This window comes from Ahaetulla prasina, chromosome 17 (genome assembly GCF_028640845.1).
Source record: "Ahaetulla prasina isolate Xishuangbanna chromosome 17, ASM2864084v1, whole genome shotgun sequence".
Classification (NCBI taxonomy): domain Eukaryota; kingdom Metazoa; phylum Chordata; class Lepidosauria; order Squamata; family Colubridae; genus Ahaetulla; species Ahaetulla prasina.
In genome coordinates, this window is record NC_080555.1 from 5,346,227 (window position 1) to 5,369,503 (window position 23,277).

At 50.8% G+C, this 23,277-nt stretch overlaps 2 protein-coding genes across 3 annotated transcripts; one reads left to right on the top strand and one right to left on the bottom strand.

Annotated features, from left to right (window-relative positions):
• Positions 1–600: 600 nt before the first annotated feature.
• On the top strand, positions 601–9,256 carry PPP1R14B (protein phosphatase 1 regulatory inhibitor subunit 14B). Its single transcript, XM_058159951.1, has 4 exons — positions 601–856; positions 7,100–7,183; positions 7,760–7,792; positions 9,048–9,256. The coding sequence occupies exons 1-4, from the start codon at positions 614–616 to the stop codon at positions 9,114–9,116; spliced, it is 429 nt and encodes a 142-aa protein (XP_058015934.1). The 5' UTR covers positions 601–613; the 3' UTR covers positions 9,117–9,256.
• A 4,238-nt stretch (positions 9,257–13,494) lies between these two features.
• FKBP2 (FKBP prolyl isomerase 2) lies at positions 13,495–21,958 on the bottom strand. 2 transcript variants are annotated; one of them, XM_058159950.1, is made up of 6 exons: positions 21,156–21,951; positions 18,682–18,860; positions 16,500–16,612; positions 15,506–15,552; positions 15,263–15,298; positions 13,495–13,693 (listed from the first exon to the last, which is right to left on the bottom strand). In XM_058159950.1, exons 2-6 carry the CDS (start codon positions 18,847–18,849, stop codon positions 13,632–13,634), a joined length of 426 nt encoding a protein of 141 aa, XP_058015933.1. In that variant the 5' UTR covers positions 18,850–18,860; positions 21,156–21,951; the 3' UTR covers positions 13,495–13,631. The 2 variants fall into 2 exon arrangements, with proteins under 2 accessions (XP_058015933.1, XP_058015932.1); XM_058159949.1 differs by lacking the exon at positions 13,495–13,693 and adding an exon at positions 13,867–14,214 and having other exon boundaries at positions 21,156–21,958.
• Between the last annotated feature and the right edge of the window lie 1,319 nt (positions 21,959–23,277).

The following is a 23,277-nucleotide window of genomic DNA, read 5'->3' on the forward strand; positions in this document are numbered from 1 at the left end:
CCGCAGGGTGGGCGGGTGCGAACAATCGCGGTGTGGAGTGGGAGGGCAGGGGTCCCGCCTTCCCTTCCCTGGGACAGTGGGCCGGGGGCGGCGATTTCCTGCAGGGAGGCCGGCCGGCGCAACCGGACAAAGCTGGTGGGGGAGGGAAGGGAGGGAGGAGGAAAGCGCAGGCGGGCCTTTAAGGGGCGGGTGGGAGGGAGGGAGGGAGCCAGCGACACCGGTGGAAGCAGCCGCCGCCGCAGCAGCAGCAGCCTCGGCGGACGCAGCCTCGGGACAAAGGGACTTTGGCTGGCTGGCTCGCTCGCGGATCGGGACCAGAGACCCTGCGCTCCATCCTCCCTCTTGCCAAAAAAAAAAAAAAGGAGAGAAAGGAAGGAAGGAAGGAAGGAAGGAAGGAAGGAAGGAAGGAAGAGAGAAGAAAGGAAGGAAGGAAGGAAGGAAAGAAAAGGAAAGGAGGAAGAGTTGGGGGATCGCACGTGGGGAAGCAGCCGGGGGTCGCTGGGGAGGGAGGCAGAGCCGCGCCCTCTTCCCGCCAGCCGGCTGAGCTGCTCTCCCCACGTGCGGCGCGGACTCCGGCCGGGAACAAGAGGCGCGCCGGCTGCTCCGCTGGCGGATGGCGGCTCCCTGCAGCCCGGAGAGCGGCCCGCCGGGGGATCGGCCCCGCGTCTACTTCCAGAGCCCCCCGACGGGAGCAGGGCCGGGGGCGGCCGGCGGGGAAGCCGGCGCCGAGGACGAGGAGGGCCCCGTGCGCCGCCAGGGACGGGTGACGGTGAAATACGACCGCAAGGAGCTGCGGAAGCGGCTGCACTTGGAAGAGTGGATCCTGGAACAGCTGACCGTCCTCTACGACTGCCAGGTGGGCGCGGAGGACGGCAGGGAAGAGAGAGAGAAGGAAGGAAAGAGAGGGAAGGAGAAGGAAGGAAGGAAAGAGAGAAGGAAGGAAGGAAAGGAGAGGGAGAGGGAAGGAAAAGGGAAGGAAGGAAGAGAGAAGGAAGGAAGGAAAAGAGGAAGGAAGGAAGGAAAGAGAAAGAGAGGAAGGAAGGAAAGGAGAAGGAGAGGGAAGGAGAAAGGAAAGAAGGAAGGAAAAGAGGGAAGGAATGAAGGAACAGAAAGAGAGGGAAGGAGAAAGAGGAAGGGAAGGGAAAGAGAGAGAGAAGGAAGGAAGGAAGGAAAAGAGAGAGAAGGATGGAAGGTGTGGATGAGGAAGGAAAAAAGAGAGAAGGAAGGAGAAAGAAAGAAGGAAGGTGTAGATAAGGCAGGAAGGAAAAGAGGGAGAGGGAAGGAGAAAAAGGAAAGGAAGGAAAAGAGAGAAGAAAGGAAGGTGTAGATGAGGAAGGAAGGAAAAGAGGGAGAGGGAAAGAGAAAGAGAAAGAGAAGGAAGGAAGGAAAGTGTGGAGGAGGGAGGGAGGGAGGAAGGAACTCTTCTCTGATCTAGGGTTTGCCAGCAAAGGGGGCGACTCAGAGCTGGGCAGTCAGAGGAAAAAGGGCTGACCCCCCCCTGCCCGGTTTTCTGGAGGAGGTGAAGCCCCTATCGATTCTTCCCAGCTTACTGACAACCCTCCCCCCCTTTGAGGGCAGTCCAGATCCTAAAGCAGCCCCTGATCTTTGCTTCTTTAAATTTCCTCCTTTAAGTATTCCCCAGCCCACCCCATAAGGCAGTGCCAGCGGGCACCCCCTTGGCCCAGAGCCAGCAAAGGGGTACCTACGTCTGGCTATCTGCCCGGTGGACCCTTCTCTGGAGCTCCGAAGGGTCCCGCAGGAGCTGGATTGTGTCCCAAACCCAACTTGGGGTGTTGATCGGCAGTCTCCAACCTTGTCAACTTTAAGACTTGTGGACTTCAACTCCCAGCAAAGCTGGCTGAGGAATTCTGGGAGTTGGAGTCCACAAGTCATAAAGTTGACAAGGTTGGAGACCCCTAGTCTTGATGATGGCTTCCTGGGGCTCGCACTGCTTCCCCTAAAAGAACCTGATAACATCCTCCCTCCCCCCCCCCAAAATTGACCCCATTGTGGTCACCCACCCTTCCCTGACCTCGAATCCTGGTGACCTCAGATCTGATGGGAAGGGGCAGCTCCCCCAACATCCCGGCAACTCCATTGAATGAGAACCGGGAATTCTGGGGGCTGTAGTCCTGGCACATGCGGAGGCTTTCTCAGGTTGCCAAACCGGGTTAACGCAACCCTCCCACTGGTTGATTCCCACAGTGGGTCGCCCCGGGGCAGGGATCTCCCCATTCCTTTCAGAGGGAAGGTCATTTAAGGTCACTGGCATCCCAGCCCTTCTGGGTGGCGTGGAAAAAACCGTATGCGTGGGGTCTCGAACGTCGGAATAGAGCCTTTAAAAAAACAACAACTCCAGTTGTATAAAGTGTTGTGAGTTGGTTTGAAGGGGGGGAGGGAGGGATGCCCCTAACTACGCCCAACTTAGCAGCTGCCCCCCCCTAAAATTCTGCAGCCTTTCTCTTCAGGGGGGTGTCACAAGATTAGACAGGAGTTGGGTTTTTCTCCCGTCTTGGCAGGCGTGGAAAAAACTTTGTGCGGGGTCTCGAACGTCGGAATAGGGCCTTTAAAAAACACACAACTCCAGTTGTATAAAGTGTCATGAGTTGAGTTGAAGGGGGGTGGGGGAGGGAGGGATGCCTCTAACTATGCCCAACTTAGCAGCTGGCATACGCCCCCCCCCTTGAAATCCTGCAGCCTTTCTCTTCGGGGCGGGGGTGTCACCAGATTGGACAGGAGTTGGGTTTTTCTCCCATCTTGGCAACTTGGCACCCAGCTGGGCAGATCCCGAAATGGTGTCTGTCTGCTCTTCCCCCTGGCAGCAGCCTTCCAACCCGGCTTCTCTAAATGTGGATCACAATAGCGCGATCGGCTTTCAGGGCCTCTGGTCTGTCTCGGGTCCCGGTGGGCATTTTGGCGACGGCTAAATGCCATCTGCTAACCAGCTTCGGTGTGGTTTTTTGGGAGGGGGGTGGGGGAAAGGACCGAGAGAGGTTGGTGGGATGGGTCTTAGGTCACAACCTAAGCGAGGAAGATGGGCCCCGCCTGTGCTTGATTTTCCAGTTATGCAACTTCTGGTGGCAGCCTGTTCCGCTGGTTAATTATTCTCAATTGTTAGGGAAATTCTCCCTTAATTCCAGGTTGCTTCTCTCCCGAGTTAGTTTCCATCTGTTGCTTCTTGTCCTGCCTTCAGGGGCTTTGGAGAATAGTTTGACCCCCTCTTCTTTGGGGCAGCCCCTCAAATATTGGAACCCCCCCCAATCCTTCTCTTCATTAAGGCCCCTTAATCATCTTTGTTGCTCTTCTCTGCACTTTTCTTTTTCTAGAGCGTCAACATCTTTTTTTTAATATCGTGGCGACCGAAACTGGGTGTACTATTCCGCGCGTGGCCTTGCCAAGGCGTTATAAAAGCGGTATTAACGCTCCTCGTGATCTTGATTCTATCCCCTCCGTTAGTGCTGCCTGCGTTCGGCTTTTTTTGGGGGGGGCGCTGGCAAACTCTAGTTGACCATTAGCTAAAGAAGCCATAAAGGGTAGGCTTGAAAAGGGATGCCAAACCCAATTTGACAAAAAAAACAAAACAACAACTTTGCACCCATGCCGGCGGCTCCCGAGTTCATCTCACCTTTTTTTTCCCCAATGGTTTTTACCAAGGTTGCATGTGTGAATGGGGACAAAAAAAATATAAATAAATACGAAGAGGTGTTGTGTGGGTGGATGAATGGGCGAAGGCCGTCTCCCTAGGCGTGCAAAAGAGAGCGAGGTGTTTTAAGGCAGCGGTCACCAACTGGTGGTCCGTGGAGCACTGGTGGTCTGCGAGAAAATTTTGGTGGTCCGCAGAAAAATGATTTGCATTTTTTATATTGCACTAAATCAGGGGTCCTCAAACTACGACCCCTTGGGCCGGATACGTGCAATGAACGCTTGTGTTACTGCAGAGAGTCTCCCCCTTCGAGGTCTTTTTGTGGGGGGCAGAGGGGGGCAGAAATTCCGACTTGGGGTCTGGCTTCAGCCGCCTGGTGTGGAGCTTTGGGTGAAGGATGGAGGGAAGCGCCGCTGGTGGAGAAGAGCCGGAGGGCCTCGTTCCAGTGAGGCTGCATCATGGCCTGGAACTGGCTGACCATCTCAATCCGCTGAGCTTCCAGGCGCCGGTACTTAGCCTTGCATTCCCGCAGGTCTTCCCTTTGCTTGGAAAGCCTATGCTCCTAGTCCTCAGTGAGGTGCTTCTGCTGAGCTTCCTTCTCGGTCAGATCCAATTTGAACTGAGCAGCTGTTTTGCCAACTCTTTCTCATGGTGGCTGCTTAGGACAACTGCATCCTGTTGGGGCCTTAAGGAGCCTGGGTGGGCAGGTGAGGAGGGGCTGGGAGGGGACGGGCGAGTAGAGGCTGACGAGGCGCCCCTCAACGTGAATGACATCGAGTTGACCACGCCCGCCCAGCCACCTGACCACCTAGCCACGCCCACCCAGCCGGTCATTAGACAGATCATATTAGTCGTCCGCGGGATTTAAAATTATGAATTTAGTGGTCCCTGAGGTCCGAAAGGTTGGGGACCCCTCATTTAAGGTACAGGCCATCCTCGACTTACAACAGTGGATTTAGCGACCGTTCGAAGTTACGGCGGCACTGAACAAAGCGACTTGGGACCGCTTTTCCCCACACTTACGACCGTTGCGGCATCCCCAGGGTCACGGGATCAAAAACTCGGCTGCTCAGCAGCTGGCTCACATTTATGACGGTTGCGGTCATGTGATCCCCATTTTGCGACCTTTTTGACGAGCAACGTCAAGGTGTGGGGGGGGGAAGCTAGATTCCCTTAAAAAAAAACACATAACAGCTGCAGAGATTCCCTTAACGGCGGCGGCGAGAAAGGTCGTAAAACGGGGCAAAACTCGCTCAATAGGTTTTGCGCCTGGCAATGGAAATTTTGGGCTCAAACTACGGTCGTAAGTCAAGGACTAGCTGTGGAGTTCAGGCAAATGAGCGATCTTTTGAGAAGGGTTTCCAAGAGAAAGGGGAAAAAAAACCCCAATAATAAAAATTTAAATAATAAATAAAACAATATGAAGGTGAACGCTTCTTTTCCTAAATAGCTTAAGGACAGGTATTAAAAAGCAATTTAACCATCAAAAAGGAAGTTAACAGCCTGCTGGCTCCTGGAGAGACGATGTCCTTTTAAAGATCAATTTTTAATCAATCGGCCTGATTAATTTATAGGGTTGGTGTTGGGTCTTAAGTGCAGGATTGGTCTCTTCTATAAGGGGGTGGAGAGGACAAGTTTCCATTATCCTTTTAACTGAGGATGATGGGAAATGTTCTCCTAAGTCACCTTCCTCTTAAGGAGCAGAGGTTTCTCAACTTTTAAGCCGGGTGGACTTCAACTCCCAGAATTCCCTGGGTTATTTATTTATTTATTTTATTTTATTTTATTAAATTTTTATACCGCCCTTCTCCCGAAGGACTCAGGGCGGTGTACAGCCGGAATAAAATACAGAATATATACAATTAAAAGAAATTAAAATAAACTATTACTAAGCGGCCAGTAATTTAAAAGATTTAAAAATTTAAAATATTCCTAAAACCCCAATTTAAAATCAACTATTTATGCCAGTCCTGCTTGAATGAATAAATATGTTTGTTGCTTGGAGCTAAGATAAGGGGCCTTCAAACTTGGCAGCTTTAAGACTTTGTGGACTTCAACTCCCAGAATTCTATGCCGGCTGGGGAATTCTGGGATTTTTTTAAAGTCCACAAGCCTTCGAAGCTGCCAAGTTGGAAGACCTCTGAGCGAAGATGTTAAGAGGCCCGGTTTAAAAATAGGATTCGCTCCGCGTGCTTCCCTGCAAGGAGAGCGCTAGCTTATCAATAAAAAATTAAAACGATTGCGGGAAGGTTTAGAAATGAGCACAGAATGATTTCATTTGGCACCTTCCATGGATCCCATTTCCGAAGGGAGGAGGGAGGCCAGTACGTTGGCTGAGATTTAACCCTAAAAATGGGTCTCCTGATGGGGGGCAGAATGAAAGTAACTTGCTCCTTCCTTCCTTTTTCCTGTCCTTCCTTTCCTCTTCTTCCTTCTTTCCTTCTCTCTCCAATTTTCCTTTCTGTTGTCCGTCTTTTCCTCCCTCCCTCCAATTTTCTTTCTTTCCTTTCTCTTTTCCTTCCTTCCTTCCTCCCTCTCTCCAATTTTCTTTCTTTCCTTCCCCATCCCACCAATTTTCCTTTCTCTTTTCCTTCCTTCCTTCCTTCACTCCCTCCAATTTTTTTCTTTTCTTCCTTTCACCCCTTCCTCCAAACTTCCACCCTCTCTCCAATTTTCTTTCTTTCCTTCCTCATCCCATCCATTTTCCTTCCTTCCTTTTTCTTTTCCTTCCTTCCTTCCCTCCCTCCAATTCTTTCTTTCCTCCCTTTTCTTGTTTTCACCCCTTCCTCCAAACTTCCTCCCTCCCTCCAATTTTCCTTCCTTTTCCTTTCCTCTCTTCCTCCCTTCCCATGGGATCTTTCGCAGGTGCATCCCAATGGGACTCAAATGACGACTGGGCCCTTACGCAGCAAACGGGAAGATGTAGAGAATGATCCTATCTGCAAAATCCTCTGGTCTTTTTTTGTGTGTGTGTGTGTGGTGGGGGCGAGGGTTGGCCCTGTACCCCTTCCTCAACAAGGGAAAAGTTTAAATTGCAAGGGGGAAGATTCCCCCAAAGATGCCAGACTCCAAAAGAGCAGTTGAAGTCTTCCTGATTAACAAGATTCGGAAGGGACCTTGTGGGTCATCTAGTCCAACCTCCCCCCCCCCAAGCAGGAGACTCTGCACCATTCCTGACAAATGGCAGTCCAGTCTCTTCTCAAAAGCCTCCAGGGATGAAGCTCCCACAACTTCTAGCTCAGCACGGGGTGGGAATCTGATTTTTTAATCGGATGGCTTGGACCTCACGTCTTTGTAGTCGGGGCGATGTTTTCCCACCGGCCAATATATGCCCCTCCCCCGGTCAGTTTGCCCCCCATCATTCTCCAATCTCCCCCCGATTTGTGGATCCCAGCAAGAGGAATAACGTGTACAAACTTGGCCTTTTCCTCCCCTCCCCATCTTTTTCCTTTTCAGGAAGAAGAAATTCCCGAATTAGAAATAGATGTGGATGAGCTTTTGGACATGGAAAGCGACGAATCGCGGAGCGCCAGGGTGAAGGTAAAAAAAACAACAACAAGGAAGAAGAGAAAGGTGTCTCGTTTGCACACGCGGGGGGGGGCACAGGTTACAAGGGAGGGGGGCTTGAGAAAGGGTGTGCGTGCGTGTCTCGTTGCCTCTACACAACCGTTGTCTCTACGCAAAAGTTCCTTGAAAGGAGTGCAATGTGTGTCTCGCCTACACACACACACAAGTTGCAAGAGTTGCACTTGGGAGAAAGTGTGTGTATGTGTCTCGTTGTCTCTACACAAAAGTTACAAGAAGGGCCTTGAGAAAGGGTGGGTGTGCATTTGTGTTCCATTGAAACTAACACCCAGGCCGTAACACAAAAACCCAAAACTCCTGGGTGGGTCCTTTTTAAGCAACAGCCCAAAAGCAAGACGTAAGTTCCAGCTGGGATGTGTGCAACCTTCAACCGAAACAGTCGTAATCCAAATAAAAGGGGGAATTTTTAAGAACTCACAACAGCTCTCCTCCACCCTCAAGAATTTGGCCAGCGATCAAAGATCTCTGCAAGCTTTTAAAATAAAGCACAGGAGTTTCTCTGAATTTTGTTTTGTTCTTTTTCTGTTGCAGGAACTTCTGGTTGATTGCTACAAGCCCACAGAGGTATGTCTTTATTTTATTTATTTTAAAAAATAATATTTTTTTCTATAACCAGCTTATTGGCAGTGGCCAGTTTCTTCTTCCCCGTTTTTCCCCCACCCACCCTTAAAACTCCCCAGGGAGGGTGCTAGTCCTTATTAGCTCTTTCCCAGCAGCTGCAAAACAGCTGCTGCCTCCATCTCTGAGGGCTTTGCCCAACCCAGCACCTGTTAGGGGAGGAGGATTGGGGTGTGTGTGTGTGTGTGTGTGTGTGTGTGTGTGTGAGTTCCTTTTCTGTCCTCTTCTCCCAAGCCTGGACTCCTGAAACGGAGAAGGGGGAGGATATAACAGGTTGTAGGCAAAGCAGGAACAGCTTCATTATGGTGCAAAAAAAGACACACACACACAAACACACCGCAATGGGCTAGAAGTAATCTGGCTGATGCCAGATGTGGGTTTTTCCGGCTGTTTTCCAGACTGAGCAGATGGGCCAAAATAAAGATCGCTTACCTGGGCCAGCCTTTCTCCCCTCTGCCTCTCTCTAGACAATTAGACCCAGCTAGATACTCCAGGGTGTTCTCGCCCTCGTTTGGGGGTTAGACTGCGTCTGTTCGAGGAGGCTTGCCTTTACAATCCCAGCTCAGGCACTGCCGAAGGCCTCGTTTAAGTTCTTTGAAGCCTAGAAGGCAGTGTTTCTCTAGACACTGTTTTTAAGAGGGGTGGACTTCAAATCCCAGAATTCCCCAGACCAGCAATTGGAATGCAAGTCCACCCCATCTTAAAAGCCTGCTGGCTAGGGAATTCTGGGAGTTGAAGTCCATCCATCTTAAAAATTGAGGAATTCTGGGACCTGAAGTCTAGACATCTTAAAACATGGTGCCTGGGGAATTCTGGGAGTTGAAGTCCATCTGTCTTAAAGCCTGCTGGTTAGGGAATTCTGGGAGTCTAAGTCCACCCATCTTAAGGCATGCTATCTGGGGAATTCTGGGAGTTGAAGTCTACCCATCTTAAAGCATGAGGAATTCTGGGAGTTGAAGTCTAGACATCTTAAAAGCATGCCGGCTGGGGAATTCTGGGAGTCAAAAGTCCACCCATCTTCAAGCATGCTGGCTGGGGAATTCTGGGAGTTGAAACCCACCCATCTTCAAGCATGCTGGCTGGGGGATTCTGGGAGTTGGAGTCCACTCCTCTTAAAGTTGCCAAGATTGACAAACCCTTCTAACGGACACTTCCCAGCAAAGTAAAGTTTTACTCTGAGCCCTTTTTTTCTCCCTTCTAGGTTTTCGTAGCCGACTTGCTAGACAAGATCCGAGGGATGCAGAAACTAAGCACCCCGCAAAAGAAGTGACCTCCTGACCTCGTGAGCGACCGTCCGGCGTGGCCCCGGCCATTCGTGGCCCGTTGTGTCGCTGAGATGTTGGCAGTGCTGGGGTTTCACGGATTGGGGTGGGTGGGTGGGGAGGGGGCGGCTTTCACAGGGCTGGGGAGAATCCATTAGTTTCCCCTCCCCTCAAGAACCACCGGAAAAGAGGGAAGATTTTGGGGATGCTCTGATAATCAGAATAATTTGATCGCCTTTTAGCAATATTCTCTTCGCGGCTGCCTCCCCCTCCGTCCCATCCCAAAATCTGTCCTGGCTCCTCCACATCAGTGTGTCTGTGTGTGCAAAGAGAGGGGGGGGCATTTGTTCTCAAGGGGAGGGGGCAGAAAGAGTAGGATCTTCAAAACGAGATTCGGACGGGGGTGGGGAGGACTATCTGGATTTGGGGAGGGCTGGGTTTTTTTTTTTAATTATTGTGTTTTTATATAAATTTAATAAAGATGCTTTGAGAAGAGACAGCCTGGTTTCTGAACTGGAGGAGGGTGTGGGGAGAGAAGGGTGCGGATCAGTGGGGAAATCCTACCGGTTCGCACCGGTTCAGGGGAACCGGTAGTGATAAAAGCTACCTGTTCGGGCGAACCCAGGAGTTAAAAAAAGCTACCAAGTTCGTCCGAACCAGTATTTCCGATGATTTCTGCTTTCTAGCGAATCTAAATTGCGCAGCACAGCCGTTCCCTCCTGCGCTGTTCTACTTGCCTTGTTAAGCGTCCTTTTTCCGTGTGAAGCATACATTTTGCATGCAATACACATGTGCAGAGCGTGTTTACCACGCACCGCACATGCGCAGGCAGCGAACTGGTGGCAAACCGCGGAGGATTTCGGGTGCGGGTGGGAAAGTTTGTGTGGGGGGAGACACACACTGAGGTCTCCCTCAACTTCACCGGAACGTGTTCATTTTTTAAAAAAGCCATTTTTAATTTTAATCCTCTGTTTAGCGACAGTTTCAAGTTAGAAGTCCACGAGTCTTTAAAATAATTACTACAGTTGGACAGCATTGGTTTTGCACAATTGCCGATTGCGGTCTGTCTTTCACAGACACGATGAGAAGACTCAAAAGGCCGATGTTGGGTGTTTGGTTAAGGACATCTGGCAGACAATCCTGCTGGAGAAATACGTAAAAGTTTGGGGGCTGCGCGGTTTTCCTGCAGCAAAATATATTTTTCTCGCTGGGAATTATTACGGGGGAAGACCGTAATAGGTAGGTATTCCAGGAATGACAGTTTAGCCACACTTCTCTCCTCTTTTAAGCTGCGCTGGCTAGGGAATCAACCCTGACTTGCTGTTTTGCCTTGCAGAATAGGAGTGGAAAGGGACCTTGGAGGTCTTCTAGTCCAACCCCCTGCTCAAGCAGGAGACCCTGTACTATTTCAGTCGATCAATCGATCGGAATAGAGCTGGAAGGGACCTTGGAGGTCTTCTAGTCCAACCCGCTGCCTATACAGGAGACACCCCTGTACCATTCAGTCCAATCTCTTGTCTTAAAAACATCAGCTTCTCGGATCACTAGGGAGGTTGGGGGAGAGGAAGGAGAAAAGAGAAGAGGACCTCTGTTATCCCCCCCACCCCCAGCGAAAAAAGCTCTTCCTTTCAAGCCGCTTCTAATTAGAGGTGAAAAAAACCAGAGACAGACGGCAGCAGCCAAGGCCCCTAGCGAGACGCCTTTGCCTCGATTGTCCCAACGGAGTAAGACACAGCCGTAGCCTCCCTTTCTCTCTCCCCCCCCCCTCCCCGCCTCCCTTCAGTGGTAGCGGCTGAACTCAGCAAGGAAGGAATGCTCTGCAGGGCCTGGAGTTAATCCCAGCATCTTTGTGTTTCCGGCCTTAAGTCACTGCCACATGGCTTGGTTTTTTTTTGGAGCTGGGAGGAAGCAAGCTGACTTGGGGGAGGGAAAGGCCACACCTGGAATAATTGCATCCAGGTTTGGCGTTGGGACTCTGGAAAGAGTGCAGAGAAGAGCAACTACGATGATTAGGGGGGGCTGGAGGCTAAAACCTATGAAGGATGGTTGGAGGAGCTGGGTATGGCTAGTCTGTGGGCGGGGGGTGGGGTAAATAGCAATTTTTCTAAATTTCAGGGGCTGCCACAAAGAAGGGGGGGATGAACTTAATCTCCGAAGCACCAGAAGGCAGGACAAAAGGCAATGGGTGGAAACTAAGCTAGGAGAGAGAAGCAACCTAGAGCTAAGGAGAAACTTCCTAACGGTGAGAACAAATAAGCAGTGGAAGTTGGAACGGCTTGCCACCAGAAGTTGTGGGTTCTCCAATACTGGAGGTTTTTAAGAAGAGACCGGACAGCCACTTGTCAGAAATGGTATACTGCTTGAGTAGGGGGTTGGACTAGAAGACCTCCAAGGTCCCTTCCAGCTCTCTTATTCTGAAATATTGGGACTGTCTGCTAACAGGGTGGAAAACCGAAGACTGAAGGATGCGAGGCCCAGAAGAGGTTCAGAGGCTGTTCCTTGTCTCTGATTTGAAAGGAGCAAGCACAAGCATATATATAGGAAGTCCTCAAGCTACAACAATTTGTTTTAGCGACTGTTACAACGGCGCTGAAAAATGTGATTTGCAGCCTGGCGTCGCACTTAGGACCATCGTGGCATCAAAATTTGGATGTTTGGGCACGCATCTGCAATTTTCCCAGCCGGCTTCGGGCGAGCAAAGTCAATGTGGAGAGCTGGCTTCACTTAATGACTCACTCAGCTCTAGTGATTTGCTTAATCGGGGCAAACACGGTTGTTAAATCGGGCCCGGCTCACTTAACCACAGCCCGTCTTTGCCAGTTGTTGTAAGCCAAGGACTAGCTCTATAGCTCCGCAAGACTCCCAAAGAATCAAATTGATGACACACAATACACACAACCGTTGGCTTAACGGACAAAGCCACGATCGGGCCCTGTGTGTGATTCTTCCTTAACCACGTGTTTTTAATAAAAAAAATTTAAAAGCCACAATTTGAACCGTTCCCACTTTAACATCGTAGGGTGGAGAAAACCGCCACTGTGGATCCTAATTCAATACGAAACCTTCCGGAAGGACCCACCCGCCCCTTCCACAAAACGCAAAACGTACGGATCTGTTAACCACGAATGTCTGGGACGGGCTCGTTTTGCATGCACAGCTTAAAGACAATGCTGGCAAAAATCCAGCGCTTTTTGCACTCACGCTTTTAGCGAGGCGATGCCGCCCGCCTGCCGCTCAGCAGCGCAAACTCATCCTGTTATCTCACTTTCTCGCCAGTTCCTTGCGGCAGGAACTTCCGTTCCTTTATTCGCGGAGTCCCTGCTGTCCTTAAACAAACCTAGGGGTTGGTTTTGTTTTTTTTAACTCCTGCGAAGTCAGGGCGGGAGAAACGGCCTTGTATTTTTCTTTTTCTTTTTTTTTTTTTGCAGATGCTTAGCAGGTTGTTTGTGGAGAACTCTGGGGTATTGTCTGGACAGAGTCCCCCGAATTCTCTGGGGCAGCAAGGGAGAATTCTAGGATGTCTCTTCTCCATCTAGGATACCTATGGTCAAAGGCAGTCTTTCTCAATTTTGGCAGCTTGAGGAGGGGGGGGGGACTTCAACTCCCAGAATTCCCCAGCTAGCACACTATGGGTTTATGGTGCAATGCGGGGTATGTTTTACTCACAGCCAACTAGAGGGCTGGAGCAAGCCTTTTCTGACCAGACTTCCTCAATTTCAAGCGACATCCAGGATGGGTGGACTTCAACTCCCAGAATTCCCAAGCCAAAATTCTGGAAATCGAAATCCATGCATCTTCAAGCATGCTGGCTGGGGAATTCTGGGAGTTGAAGTGCAACCATCTTAAACATGCTGACTGGGGGATTCTGGGAGTTGAAGTCCACCCCTCTTAAAGCATGCTGGCTGGGGGATTCTAGGAGTTGAGGCCCACCAGTGTTAAAAGTATGCCGGCTGGGGGATTCTGGGGATTGAAGCCCACCCATCTCAAAGTTGCTAAGGTTGAAAAATACCGGTCCTGACTTGATGGAACAGGCAGCCATTCCTACTCAATTTAGGACCACGACTCAAAAGCCATTCAGGCCTTTCTACCCCACTCCCTCCTAAACAACCCCTCCCCTTTCCCCCCCCCCTCCTCATTTTTTAAAAGCCCCAGGATGCTGGCAATCTTTTGAACACAAGGCAATGCTGCCTCCTGGATCGTTTACCCCCAAGCTGAGCCTCTGACTAGCTTTAAAGGTCTCGAGAGGGAAGGAGATCAGTCTGACAAGCTGACCCTTCACGCAGGACTCTTGGGAGGCGGGCGCCAAAATAGGAACCCACGCCTCGTCTCGTCCTCGGCTGGCCCTCCCCCTCCCCCCCCCGTTCACATTAATGGCGCAAAACCTGGTCTGTGCTTTTTTTATTTATTTGGCCCATCGAGGAGCGACAAACCCTTTTCCCGGATCCTTCTCCGACCTGTCCGTCCGTTTTTCGCGTGCGCACCCCAACCCCCGCGAGCCCCTCTTCCTCGGCAGAGACGCGCCACTATAGTTCTTGGCGACGCTCGATCTTCAGCAGTTCGACTTCAAAGATGAGCGTGGCACCGCCTGGGAACAGCGTGGGGGGGGGGGAGAAAAAAAGAAAGAAAGAAGAAGGCGAAGAGATTGAAGGATGGATAGATGGATGGATGGAAGGGCCCCGCCCCCGGTGAAATGGGGTCCTTTTTTATTATTATTATTAAATCCTCGCGCTGAATATGAAAGGAAACCGAATCCATAAGAATGGAAGGATTATTTTAATTTCCAGCATGGACGAATGGCCGCAAAAGTTGATGGGAGTTCGCCGATAGGGCTGAATTGACTCGCTTTGATGAAAAGAACGCCAGTTCGTTTTGTTTCTACTTGGAAACCGTTTCTGGACTTTGTGCTTGAGGTTTGGGGGGGGGGGACAACAACACACGCAACTTTGATTTTGGGTTTTGCCAACTGGATGGTATAGAAATGGCTAGTACCGTGACGGCAAATCTAGGGCAGGCGTGCCACAGGTGGCAAGCGGAGCCCTCTCTGTCGGCACGCAACCTGCGCCAGCTTTCCGGCACACCAGCAGGTCTTCGTGGGTGCTGGAGTGCCTGAAAAACAGCCAAAAAAACAGACTGTTTTCCGGGCCGTTTTTCCAAAAACGCATGTCCAGCTGGTCTTTGGGTTTCCAGCACTCTGGTGCGCACACATACACAAGTGTTCCGGTTTGGGCACTCAGTGTCAAAAAGATTCACCATCACTGGGCTAGTAGGCGTTATTATGCACAAGTAAAAAGTTGAGACGTGTGTTACTAGCTTCCTCTACTGAGCCAAACAGAGTCAGAAGTCAATGTATTCTTTGGCCAATTTACCCTACACTTTTTCCTCTTCCCCTTCTCCCTCCCCTGTGTTCCCATTATTCTCATTTTTCTTTGTCTTTCTGAGTTTTTCTATTTTGTCATTGCGTCAACGAAGTCAATCCAATCAGGATAAAGTCCAGTGGGAGAAATTTAAGATAAGGATGTTACAAAAGATGTAAATACTTAATTGCTTGGTTAACAGAGTAGGATGTCCTGGTCTATGGCTGGGTGACTTTGGGCCAATCACCAGGAGACGGTGAGTTCTAGTCCCCACTTAACAAGAAAGCCAGCAGGGTGATTTTGGGCCAATCACAAGGTGACGGTGAGTTCTAGTCCCGCCTTAGACATGAAAGCCAGCTGGGTGACTTTGGGCCAATAACCAGGAGACTGGGAGTTCTAGTCCTGTCTTAGCAATGAAAGCCGCCTCAGTGATTAGTGGTTAAGATGCCAGCCTAGAAACCAGGTGGCAGTGAGTTCTAGTCCCACATAAAAGTCAGCTAGGTGGCTTGGAGACAGCCCCTCACTCTCTGCTCAACCGATCTCACAGGCAGTTGCGGGTTGCTACCGGTTTGCCCAGATTGGCGGCAGGCTCCGCCCACCTGCTCGGACGCTTCTGCGCATGCGCAAACCGGTAGCAAACAAAATTGAAACCCACTACTCCTCACAAGGTTGTTGTTACGGGGGGTGGGTGGGAAGAAACGAGGAGGAAGATGTGTTGGAAATATTCGCTGCCTTCTTTGTAAAAATAATGGAAGACGAGATGCAAATAAATGAATAAATAAAACAAAGAAATAAAATACCTGGGATTTTGGGCGGTGCTCCCCGATCTCCGTAACCTGTGAGATAAGACAAGAGAAGCCAAATCAGACGGATATCCAATGTTGCAAGGAAACACCTCGGCTCAAGCTTTAACTGAAAAAGTTAAACGTTGAAATATGCAAAGGGGCAACGAACCAATGCCAGGGCATAGGTGCCACCTGAGTTGAGGAGCACGGTGCCCACCCAGTGTTATTCCTGTACTGGTTTCAGCTCTCATTCCTTACCGAGCTCTGAAGGGATGACTAACTTCCTTTTCTCGCCTTCACACATCCTGAAACCACAAAAGAAACGACAAAAGAAGGCATTGTTGGCGTTTATGTATCTTGAGGACTAGAATTTTAGCCTCCACTCTTTTAAGCTCCCTGACCCTTCCAAATGCAAGCGGTCCAAACTATAAACTATTAAAAAAAGAAATGTGAAGGCTACAAACGACCTCATTAAAGATAAATCACCTGCACGAAATAACACAGGCCCTTATTGTTCCAACGTGGCTGCCAAAGATGCTTCCGATATTACAGAGAAGGACCAAGGAATGGAATGCTGTGGACTTTACGGAAATATGCCAGCTAAAAGCTACCTCCTCAAGAGCCCCAGGAGGAAATGCTCAGGGCGAGCCCAATTAGCCTTGGAGAAATATAGCCAAAAATTCTGGCGTGCGATAGGATAAAATATAGGAAGGGTCCTTGGTGGTCTCTGCGCTTGGTGGTTTTCTGGCAGACATTGCGTGACCCAACTAGGGAACATCATCCGTGCTAGAAGGGGAATGTGCAGCAAACCTCACACTCCCTTCTAGCACGGATGATGTTCCCTAGTTGGGTCACGCAACATCTGCGTGAAAACAACCAAGCTCAGAGAGCATTAAGGACCCCACAGTCCTCCCAGTCCTCCTCTCCACTATCCCTATTCCCTTCTAGCACTGATGACGTTACCTAGTTGGGTCTTGAAACGTCTGCAAGAAAACCCCAAGCTCAGAGAGCACCAAAGAGCACACAGTCCTTTCTCTCCATTAACCCCTCTTCCTTCTAGCACTGATGGCATTACCTAGTTGGGTCACGAAATGTCTGCAGGAAAACCACCGAGCTCAGAGAGCACCAGGGACCCTTCACGTCAACCCTGAGCTACAAATAATTCCCTTCTATTAATAAAAAGATTCGTCCGTCTTGGGCGCCCCCCCAAAAATCCATTCGAACCCCTGTTCCTCAGCAGCTGGCTTTTTACCCGAGCAAGCCTTGTTCCCAGCCTTTGATGACTTGTCCGGTGCCCAAGGAGAAGATGAAGGGCTGATCGCGAGTTAAGCTGCTGTCAAACTCCGTCCCGTCTTCCAGTTTTCCCTGGGAAGGTGCAGAAGAGGAAAATTAAACGAAAGGTGAGTGAATCTGACGGACAGCTGGTTTCTTTTCATCTGAAAAATGAATATTTGCACAGAGATCTTGCTCTTTCCTGCTTCAAACCAGCAGCGGGTTTCACATTATGCTACTACCGGTTCGCCGCGCGTACGCTCACTTCATGCCTGCCTTCTGCGCACGTGCTTTGTGGTTTTTTTATTCAGTTCTAAAGAACTGAACTACAGAAGCTTCTTGGGCGAGAAGCGAAATGTCTTGGAGGAAAAACAAAGAAAGTTCAGTTGTCTCTTGAAAAAAAACACCTTCGGGACAACCATGACCTGGATGACTGAGAATTTCCACCGACAGCTGATCTGAGAGCACGAAAGGAAAAATCGGGCAGGGATGGAGAAAGGTGTGTGCAGAAGCCGAAGGTTTTATAGCACCTGAGTTCAAGGGAAAACTCTTGAGAAGGGGGAATCGGGTTTTGGCCACGTCATTCTTTCTAACTTGGCAAGGGAGTCCACAAATTACACGGGAGTTTTCTGTGGTCGGCTATTCATGCTCTGCTTAAAAGTTGCCATTGCCGAGCCCTGAAACAGGCGTTTGGGTGAGTCAGCGAGGGTGTGTATAGCTGAAAGGCAGCTGAGGTGTGAATGCTCCGGGAGGCTGACTCAGGATCAGGGTTGCAATAAAAGCCAATTTTCAAGTTGTTTCAGTCTCTAGGGAAATGCCTAGTCAACTCTCCACAACCAGCCCATTTCACAATTGACCATATTCACACTGTCACACAAACCCCTTATTGAATCAAGCCATCCAGAATTACCCTGATGGGATGGGAAGGGAAGGGAAGGGAAGGGAAGGGAAGGAAGGAAAAGGGAAGGAAGGAAGGAAGGAAGGAAGGAAGGAAGGAAGGAAGGAAGGAAGGAAGAAAGAAAGAAAGAAAGAAAGAAAGAAAGAAAGAAAGAAAGAAAGAAAGAAAGAAAGAAAGAAAGAAAGAAAGAAAGAAAGAAAGAAGCCACTACAGCATTTGGTTTGTGGGGGGTGGGGGAGGTGGGGGATCCCAGGACAATGAGACCGTCCTAAATATGAGTCAGTTGCCAAGCAGCTGAATTTTTATCACATGACATCTGATCACGGATGTTGCAACAGTCGTAAGTGTGAAAAACGGTCCTAAGTCACTTTTTTCCTCATATTGTTGTAATTTTGCCTTATCTGGTCCTCAAGCCAATAGGAACTGCTCACCCCAGGAGAAAACAAATGTTAAGATGGGTGGACTTCAGCTCCCAGAATTCCCCAGCCAGGATGCTTTAAGATGGATAGGCTTCAACTCCCAGAATTCCCCAGCCAGCATGCTTTAAGATGGGTGGATTTCAACTCCCAGAATTCCCCAGCCAGCATGCTTCAAGATGGGTGGACTTCAGCTCCCAGAATTCCCCAGCCAGCATGCTTTAAGATGGGTGGACTTCAGCTCCCAGAATTCCCCAGCCAGCATGCTTTAAGATGGGTGGACTTCAACTCCCAGAATTCCCCAGCCAGCATGCTTTAAGATGGGTGGACTTCAGCTCCCAGAATTCCCCAGCCAGCATGCTTTAAGATGGGTGGACTTCAACTCCCAGAATTCCCCAGCCAGCATGCTTTAAGATGGGTGGCCTTCAACTCCCAGAATTCCCCAGCCAGCATGTTTAAGATGGGTGGACTTCAGCTCCCAGAATTCCCTAGCCAGGATGCTTTAAGATGGATAGGCTTCAACTCCCAGAATTCCCCAGCCAGCATGCTTTAAGATGGGTGGACTTCAACTCCCAGAATTCCTCAGCCAGCATGCTTGTTAAGTTGAAGCCCACAACTCTTAAAAGCTGCCAAGTTTGAGAAACACGAAACAAAACCCGTCACATTACAGTGAAAGGCGATGCATCGTACGCACCTACCTGGGTGTCTATTTTGGCTATTTGTTTACAACTTTGCTTTGGTTTCTAATCCTCCTTCCAACACGGTTTTGCCTCTTGCCACCGCCCATTCCCAAGTTTGGAAAGCTCCGGCTATGAGCTCTGTGTTCACATCGGCTTGGCCACACTCACCGTGTAATGCATGTGGAGCACGTCGCCTTTGCGGGACTTGATGGGACAATTGTCCACTCGCTTTTTGACTCCAATCTGCAGCTTCCGTTTACCTTCTGTGCTCAGCCCAGGTGAGCAAAGCACCCACAGAGCCAAGGTGAGCAGCGCCGTCCCCAGGTTCGTCTGCATCGCTGGAGCCCCTGCGGAGGAGACCCCACACGGGTTAGCAGAGCCGCGTGCCTCGGAAATCACGACACGATTATGAGCATGGTTGGAACGGCATGCAGCGAGAGGCGCCTTCGTAGGACGGGAAGACCGTGAAACCGAGCCGCCTAGGAAACCCATCTTGGGAAACGGAGGGGGGCCTTGTTCCAGGTGGGAAGAATCCGCAGCCTTGGACATGGGGGTTTCAACGTAATTGCAACAGTGGGGGGCCCTTGGTGTTCTCTTGTGTTTGGTAGTTTCCTCGCAGACGTTTCGTGACCCAGCTGGGTAACATCGTCAGTGCTCGAGTGGGTTTGTGGGGTGTGAAAGAGGAGGAGGAAGAGGAGGAGGGGATGAAAGAGAAAATGCAGGAGGAAGTGGGTGTATGGGGTCCTATTTTCTTTAGTTTAGTTTAGTTTAACTTCAGTTTACTTTAGTTTAGTTTGTCATTGCATCTCGTACAACGAAATTCTTGTAGACATTTCAATGCCCAACTAGGGATTATCATCAATGCTAGAGGGATGAGGGGTTTGCATGACGGAGGAGGAGGAGAGGGAACAGGAGGTGTGGGGTCCTGTTTTCTTTAGTTTAGTTTATTGTCTTTGCACCTCATACAACGAAATTCTTGTAGACATTTCAATGCCAAATTAGAGAATGTCACCAATGCTAGAAGGATGAGGGGTTTGCATGATGAGAGATGATGGAGGAGGAGGAGGAGGAGGAGGAAGAGGAGGAGGAGATGACTGGGAGGTCCTTGGTGTTCTCCGAGTTTGATTGTTTTCTAAATATCTCATGACCCAACTAGGTAATATCATCAGTGCTAGAAGGAATAAAGGTTTGCTCTCTGTTTATATACAGTGATTGCCTTATCAATGTTGAACTTTGAAGCAGTAAACAAGGTACTACCAACTCAGACAGGGTAAACAACAGCGTGATCAAGGACATCCCCAATAATGCTTGCAGGCCAAGCCACTGTTATATAAACATATATAATATATAAACTGATAATGTTATCTAACTGGGTCATGAAACATCTGAAAAAAACAAACACCAAGTACAGAGAGCTCCAAGGACCCGTAATAAAACCCTGAGCTACAAATATTCTCTTTCTACTTGTATATAAACAGAGAATAAACCCCACTCCCTTCTGGCCCTGATGATGTTGCCTAGTTGGGTCATAAAATGTCTTCAAGAAAACCACCAAACTCGGAGAGCACCAAGGACCCCACAGCTACAAATATTCTCTTTAGGTTAATATTCACATTTCCCAGAATCCATCACAATGGCCAGACTGGATAAGCTACAGTTTAGAAAGATCTGGAAGGCCACCGGTTATCCACCCCCTGCTCTATTCCCTAACTTCTCTCTCTTTGCTATGTTAGATCTGAGTTTTATGCCGATCTCTAAAGAGACCGAAGATCCTGGAAGGGCTCTAATAAAAGTTGAGAGGATTCATTGATAGCAGAACAGAGTTTGACCCATGCTGGATATATTATATTGAATAGCTAAGAGGCTCGGCTGATCTGGGTCATTATGAGCTAGTTTTAGGCCAGTATTTTTCAACCTTAGCAACTTTTAGGTGGACTTCAACTCCCAGATTTCCCCAGCTAGCCAGGGGAAATTCTGGGAGTTGAAGTCCACCTATCTTAAAAGTTTCTAAGATTGACAAACACTTACTATATTTTTCGGAGTATAAGACGCACCTTAGTTTTTGGGGGAGGAAAATAAGAAAAAATGTGATTGGCAGGTGGATCGGCCTCCTGGAATACCCCCCAATCAGCTGTTCCCAGAGGTGAATTTTAGCAACAGGTTCCTTGGTTGTGAGGTCTGTGACTTGCTTTTTTTTTTCTGCCTCTGAAAGCCTCCGAAACAGCTTTAAAAAAAAAGCCTCAGAAGCTCTGTTTGGGGGCTGCTTTTCCGAAGCTCTGTTTGGAGGCTCTTTTTCTGAAACTCCATTTCTGATGCTTTTTTTCCGCTTCTGAAACCTCATTTGAGCAGCTGGACGGGGCTACATTCGGAGTATAAGAGGCACCCAGATTTTCACCCTCTTTTTTGGGGACAAAAGGTGCGTCTTATACTCCGAAAAATACGGTAAGATAGGCGATTCCTATTGGCGGCTGGAGCTTTTCTCCACCACCGTACCCATCGGTGTGCCTCAGTCTCGTTCATGCAGGGGGTTTTTTTGCGCTCGAGATGCGTTTGGAGTTGCATGCTCACCCCAACTTCAAACCTGGCATGCACCAGCAAGCAGCCCCCCCACACCCCCGCTTCTCCAGAGCCTCCGGACTTACCCGTGTGGCTAGTGGCGAGTCGGGCACTGCTCCCTCCCCTGGGTGCCACCACCACCGTCCAAAGTCTTTCAAGGGATCGCCACCCCAGGAGTTGGCAAAGTTGTCTCTTGGCTCTGGCTACCCACCCCTTCCTGAAAGGATCTCCCCCCTATTTATCTCTCTAACCCCCTTGGCTGCTTTCAGAAAGAGGGGACTTCAATTCCCAGAATTCTTCAGCACAGATGGATGGATGGACGGCCGGCCGGGGAAATTCTGGGAATTGGAAGTCCCTGCCTCTTAAAAGGCTGCTCCGTTTTTTTCCGAAGGAGCCTAGCTTGTCCTCCCCCACATCCCTCCCGGTCTGCAGTACAGGTAGTCCTCGACTTACAACAAGTCCGTTTAGCGACCGAAGCTACAACGGCGCTGGGAGGGGAAATGACTTCGTGACCCTTTTTTTCCACACTTTACGACCACTGCAGCATCCCCAGGGTATACGTGATCAAAATTTCAGACACTTGACAACTGACTCATATTTATGACGGTTACAATGTCCCAGGGGGGCGGGTGTGTGTGTGTGTGTGTGTGTGTGTGTGTGATGTGATCCCCCTTTTTTTTGCGACCGTCCCACGAAGCAAAGTCCACGGGGGAAGCTGGGTTCACTTAACGACCACGTTACTAACTTAACGATGCCAGTGATTCGTTTTTGACCCTGAGGAAGGCCATGAAATGGGACGTGAAAGCTCACTGAACGAACGTCTCACTGCGCAAAGTAAAATTGTGGGGCTCGGCTGAGGTCGTACGTCGAGGACTAACCTGTATCTCCCCCCCGCCACCCCACCCGCCACCCCTATCCCAACCCAACCCCCCCCCCGTGTTCCCCCAGTCGGCTTCCCCACATGCTTCTTAAGAGACCCCGTACCCTCCCTCGCCTTCCCCCCCCTTCCTCGGACCCTCCTTCTGGAAGGTCCACACCCTGGCTTCGTTCACCGCTTCCTCCTCGCTACAGTTGGTCACTTTGGCCCAAACCCACATGATGCCGGTGCCCGAGGGGTTCCTGACTTTATGGACCCAGACATCCCCGGATCCCCCTCCGGGCGGGACGGGCTTCTCCCGGGGGATCCACACCTGGTTGAGCTCCGCCGCCCCGCTCTTCCGGGGGACGGCCCCTTCTTTCAGCCAAGGCAGCCTCTCGGGGGCCCTGCCCGGCTTCCGGGGTACCCAGACTTGCCCCGAACCATCAGTGGGGTCCAGGGGCCACTCCTTCTGGAGCCAGCCCCCTGAGTCCCGCTTGGCCCCCGCGTGGCCCGGGAGCCCCCCGGAGAGGCTGCGGCTGACCCCCAGGGCCAAGAGCCCCATGCTGTCCTCCAAGCGCTCCCGGGGGGCCCTGGACCCCAAATCCCAAGCTTTGTGGCTCTGCAGGCGGGGGGTCCCCCCTTTTCTAGGCTGGCCTTCTTTGGGGGCCCCGCAGCCTTCGCAAAGGCCCCCCGGCCAGGAGGCCCTCTTGTCCTGCCCGGCTTTGCTCTGGCTGCCAGGGGCCCCCGAGGCCGCCCCCCAGGGGTCCCCCCTGCCTGGAGGGGCCCCCCACCTCCCAGGGGCCCCCCTGAGGTCCCCTGCCTTGGCTTGGGGGTCCTCCCCGGCCGTCCTAGAGTAGCCCTCGCCGCCCCCAGAGGCCCCGCCGCCAGGGGCCCACGACACCTGGGTCCCCACGTCCCTCAGCTCCGACCTCTTGGGCTCCAGGGGCCTCCCGGGCTCTTCCCCCGCTTCTCCTCGGCCCCCGCCCTCCTTTGGCTGCCCCCTAAGCCGCTGCCCGCCGCCGCCCGGCTCCAGGCTCTTCGGCGCCCCGCGCCCGGGTCCTCCCCCCCTTTCCTCAGGACCCCCCATGTCTCCCCCCGCCACAACCCTCTCTCTCACCTCTCCTTGCCTCAACGGATACCACCCACCCCTTCTGCGCATGCGCCCGCCTCGCCAGTCCGGCGTTTCCGCAGCGGAAGAAGCCAACGCGGGCGCTGCCATGTTTTGTTTGGTGTTTTTTTTTTTCTTTCCCCTCCGTCCCGCCTTCGGACGCCCGCGTCACGTGATCTCGCGGCCTTTCGGGACTAATTTGAATTGAATTCAAAGGAGAGTTCGGGGTTGAGGTTTTTAA

Excerpts from the sequence above, each read along its gene's own strand:
- PPP1R14B (XM_058159951.1), top strand. The coding sequence starts at position 614 with ATGGCGGCTCCCTGCAGCCCGGAGAGCGGCCCGCCGGGGGATCGGCCC. Across the intron at positions 857-7,099 it reads CCGTCCTCTACGACTGCCAG|GAAGAAGAAATTCCCGAATT; the intron begins GTGGGCGCGGAG and ends TTTCCTTTTCAG. Across the intron at positions 7,793-9,047 it reads ATTGCTACAAGCCCACAGAG|GTTTTCGTAGCCGACTTGCT; the intron begins GTATGTCTTTAT and ends TCTCCCTTCTAG.
- FKBP2 (XM_058159949.1), bottom strand. The coding sequence starts at position 18,849 with ATGCAGACGAACCTGGGGACGGCGCTGCTCACCTTGGCTCTGTGGGTG. Across the intron at positions 15,553-16,499 it reads TGGGAACAAGGCTTGCTCGG|GATGTGTGAAGGCGAGAAAA; the intron begins GTAAAAAGCCAG and ends TTGTGGTTTCAG. Across the intron at positions 15,299-15,505 it reads AGTCATCCCTTCAGAGCTCG|GTTACGGAGATCGGGGAGCA; the intron begins GTAAGGAATGAG and ends CTTATCTCACAG.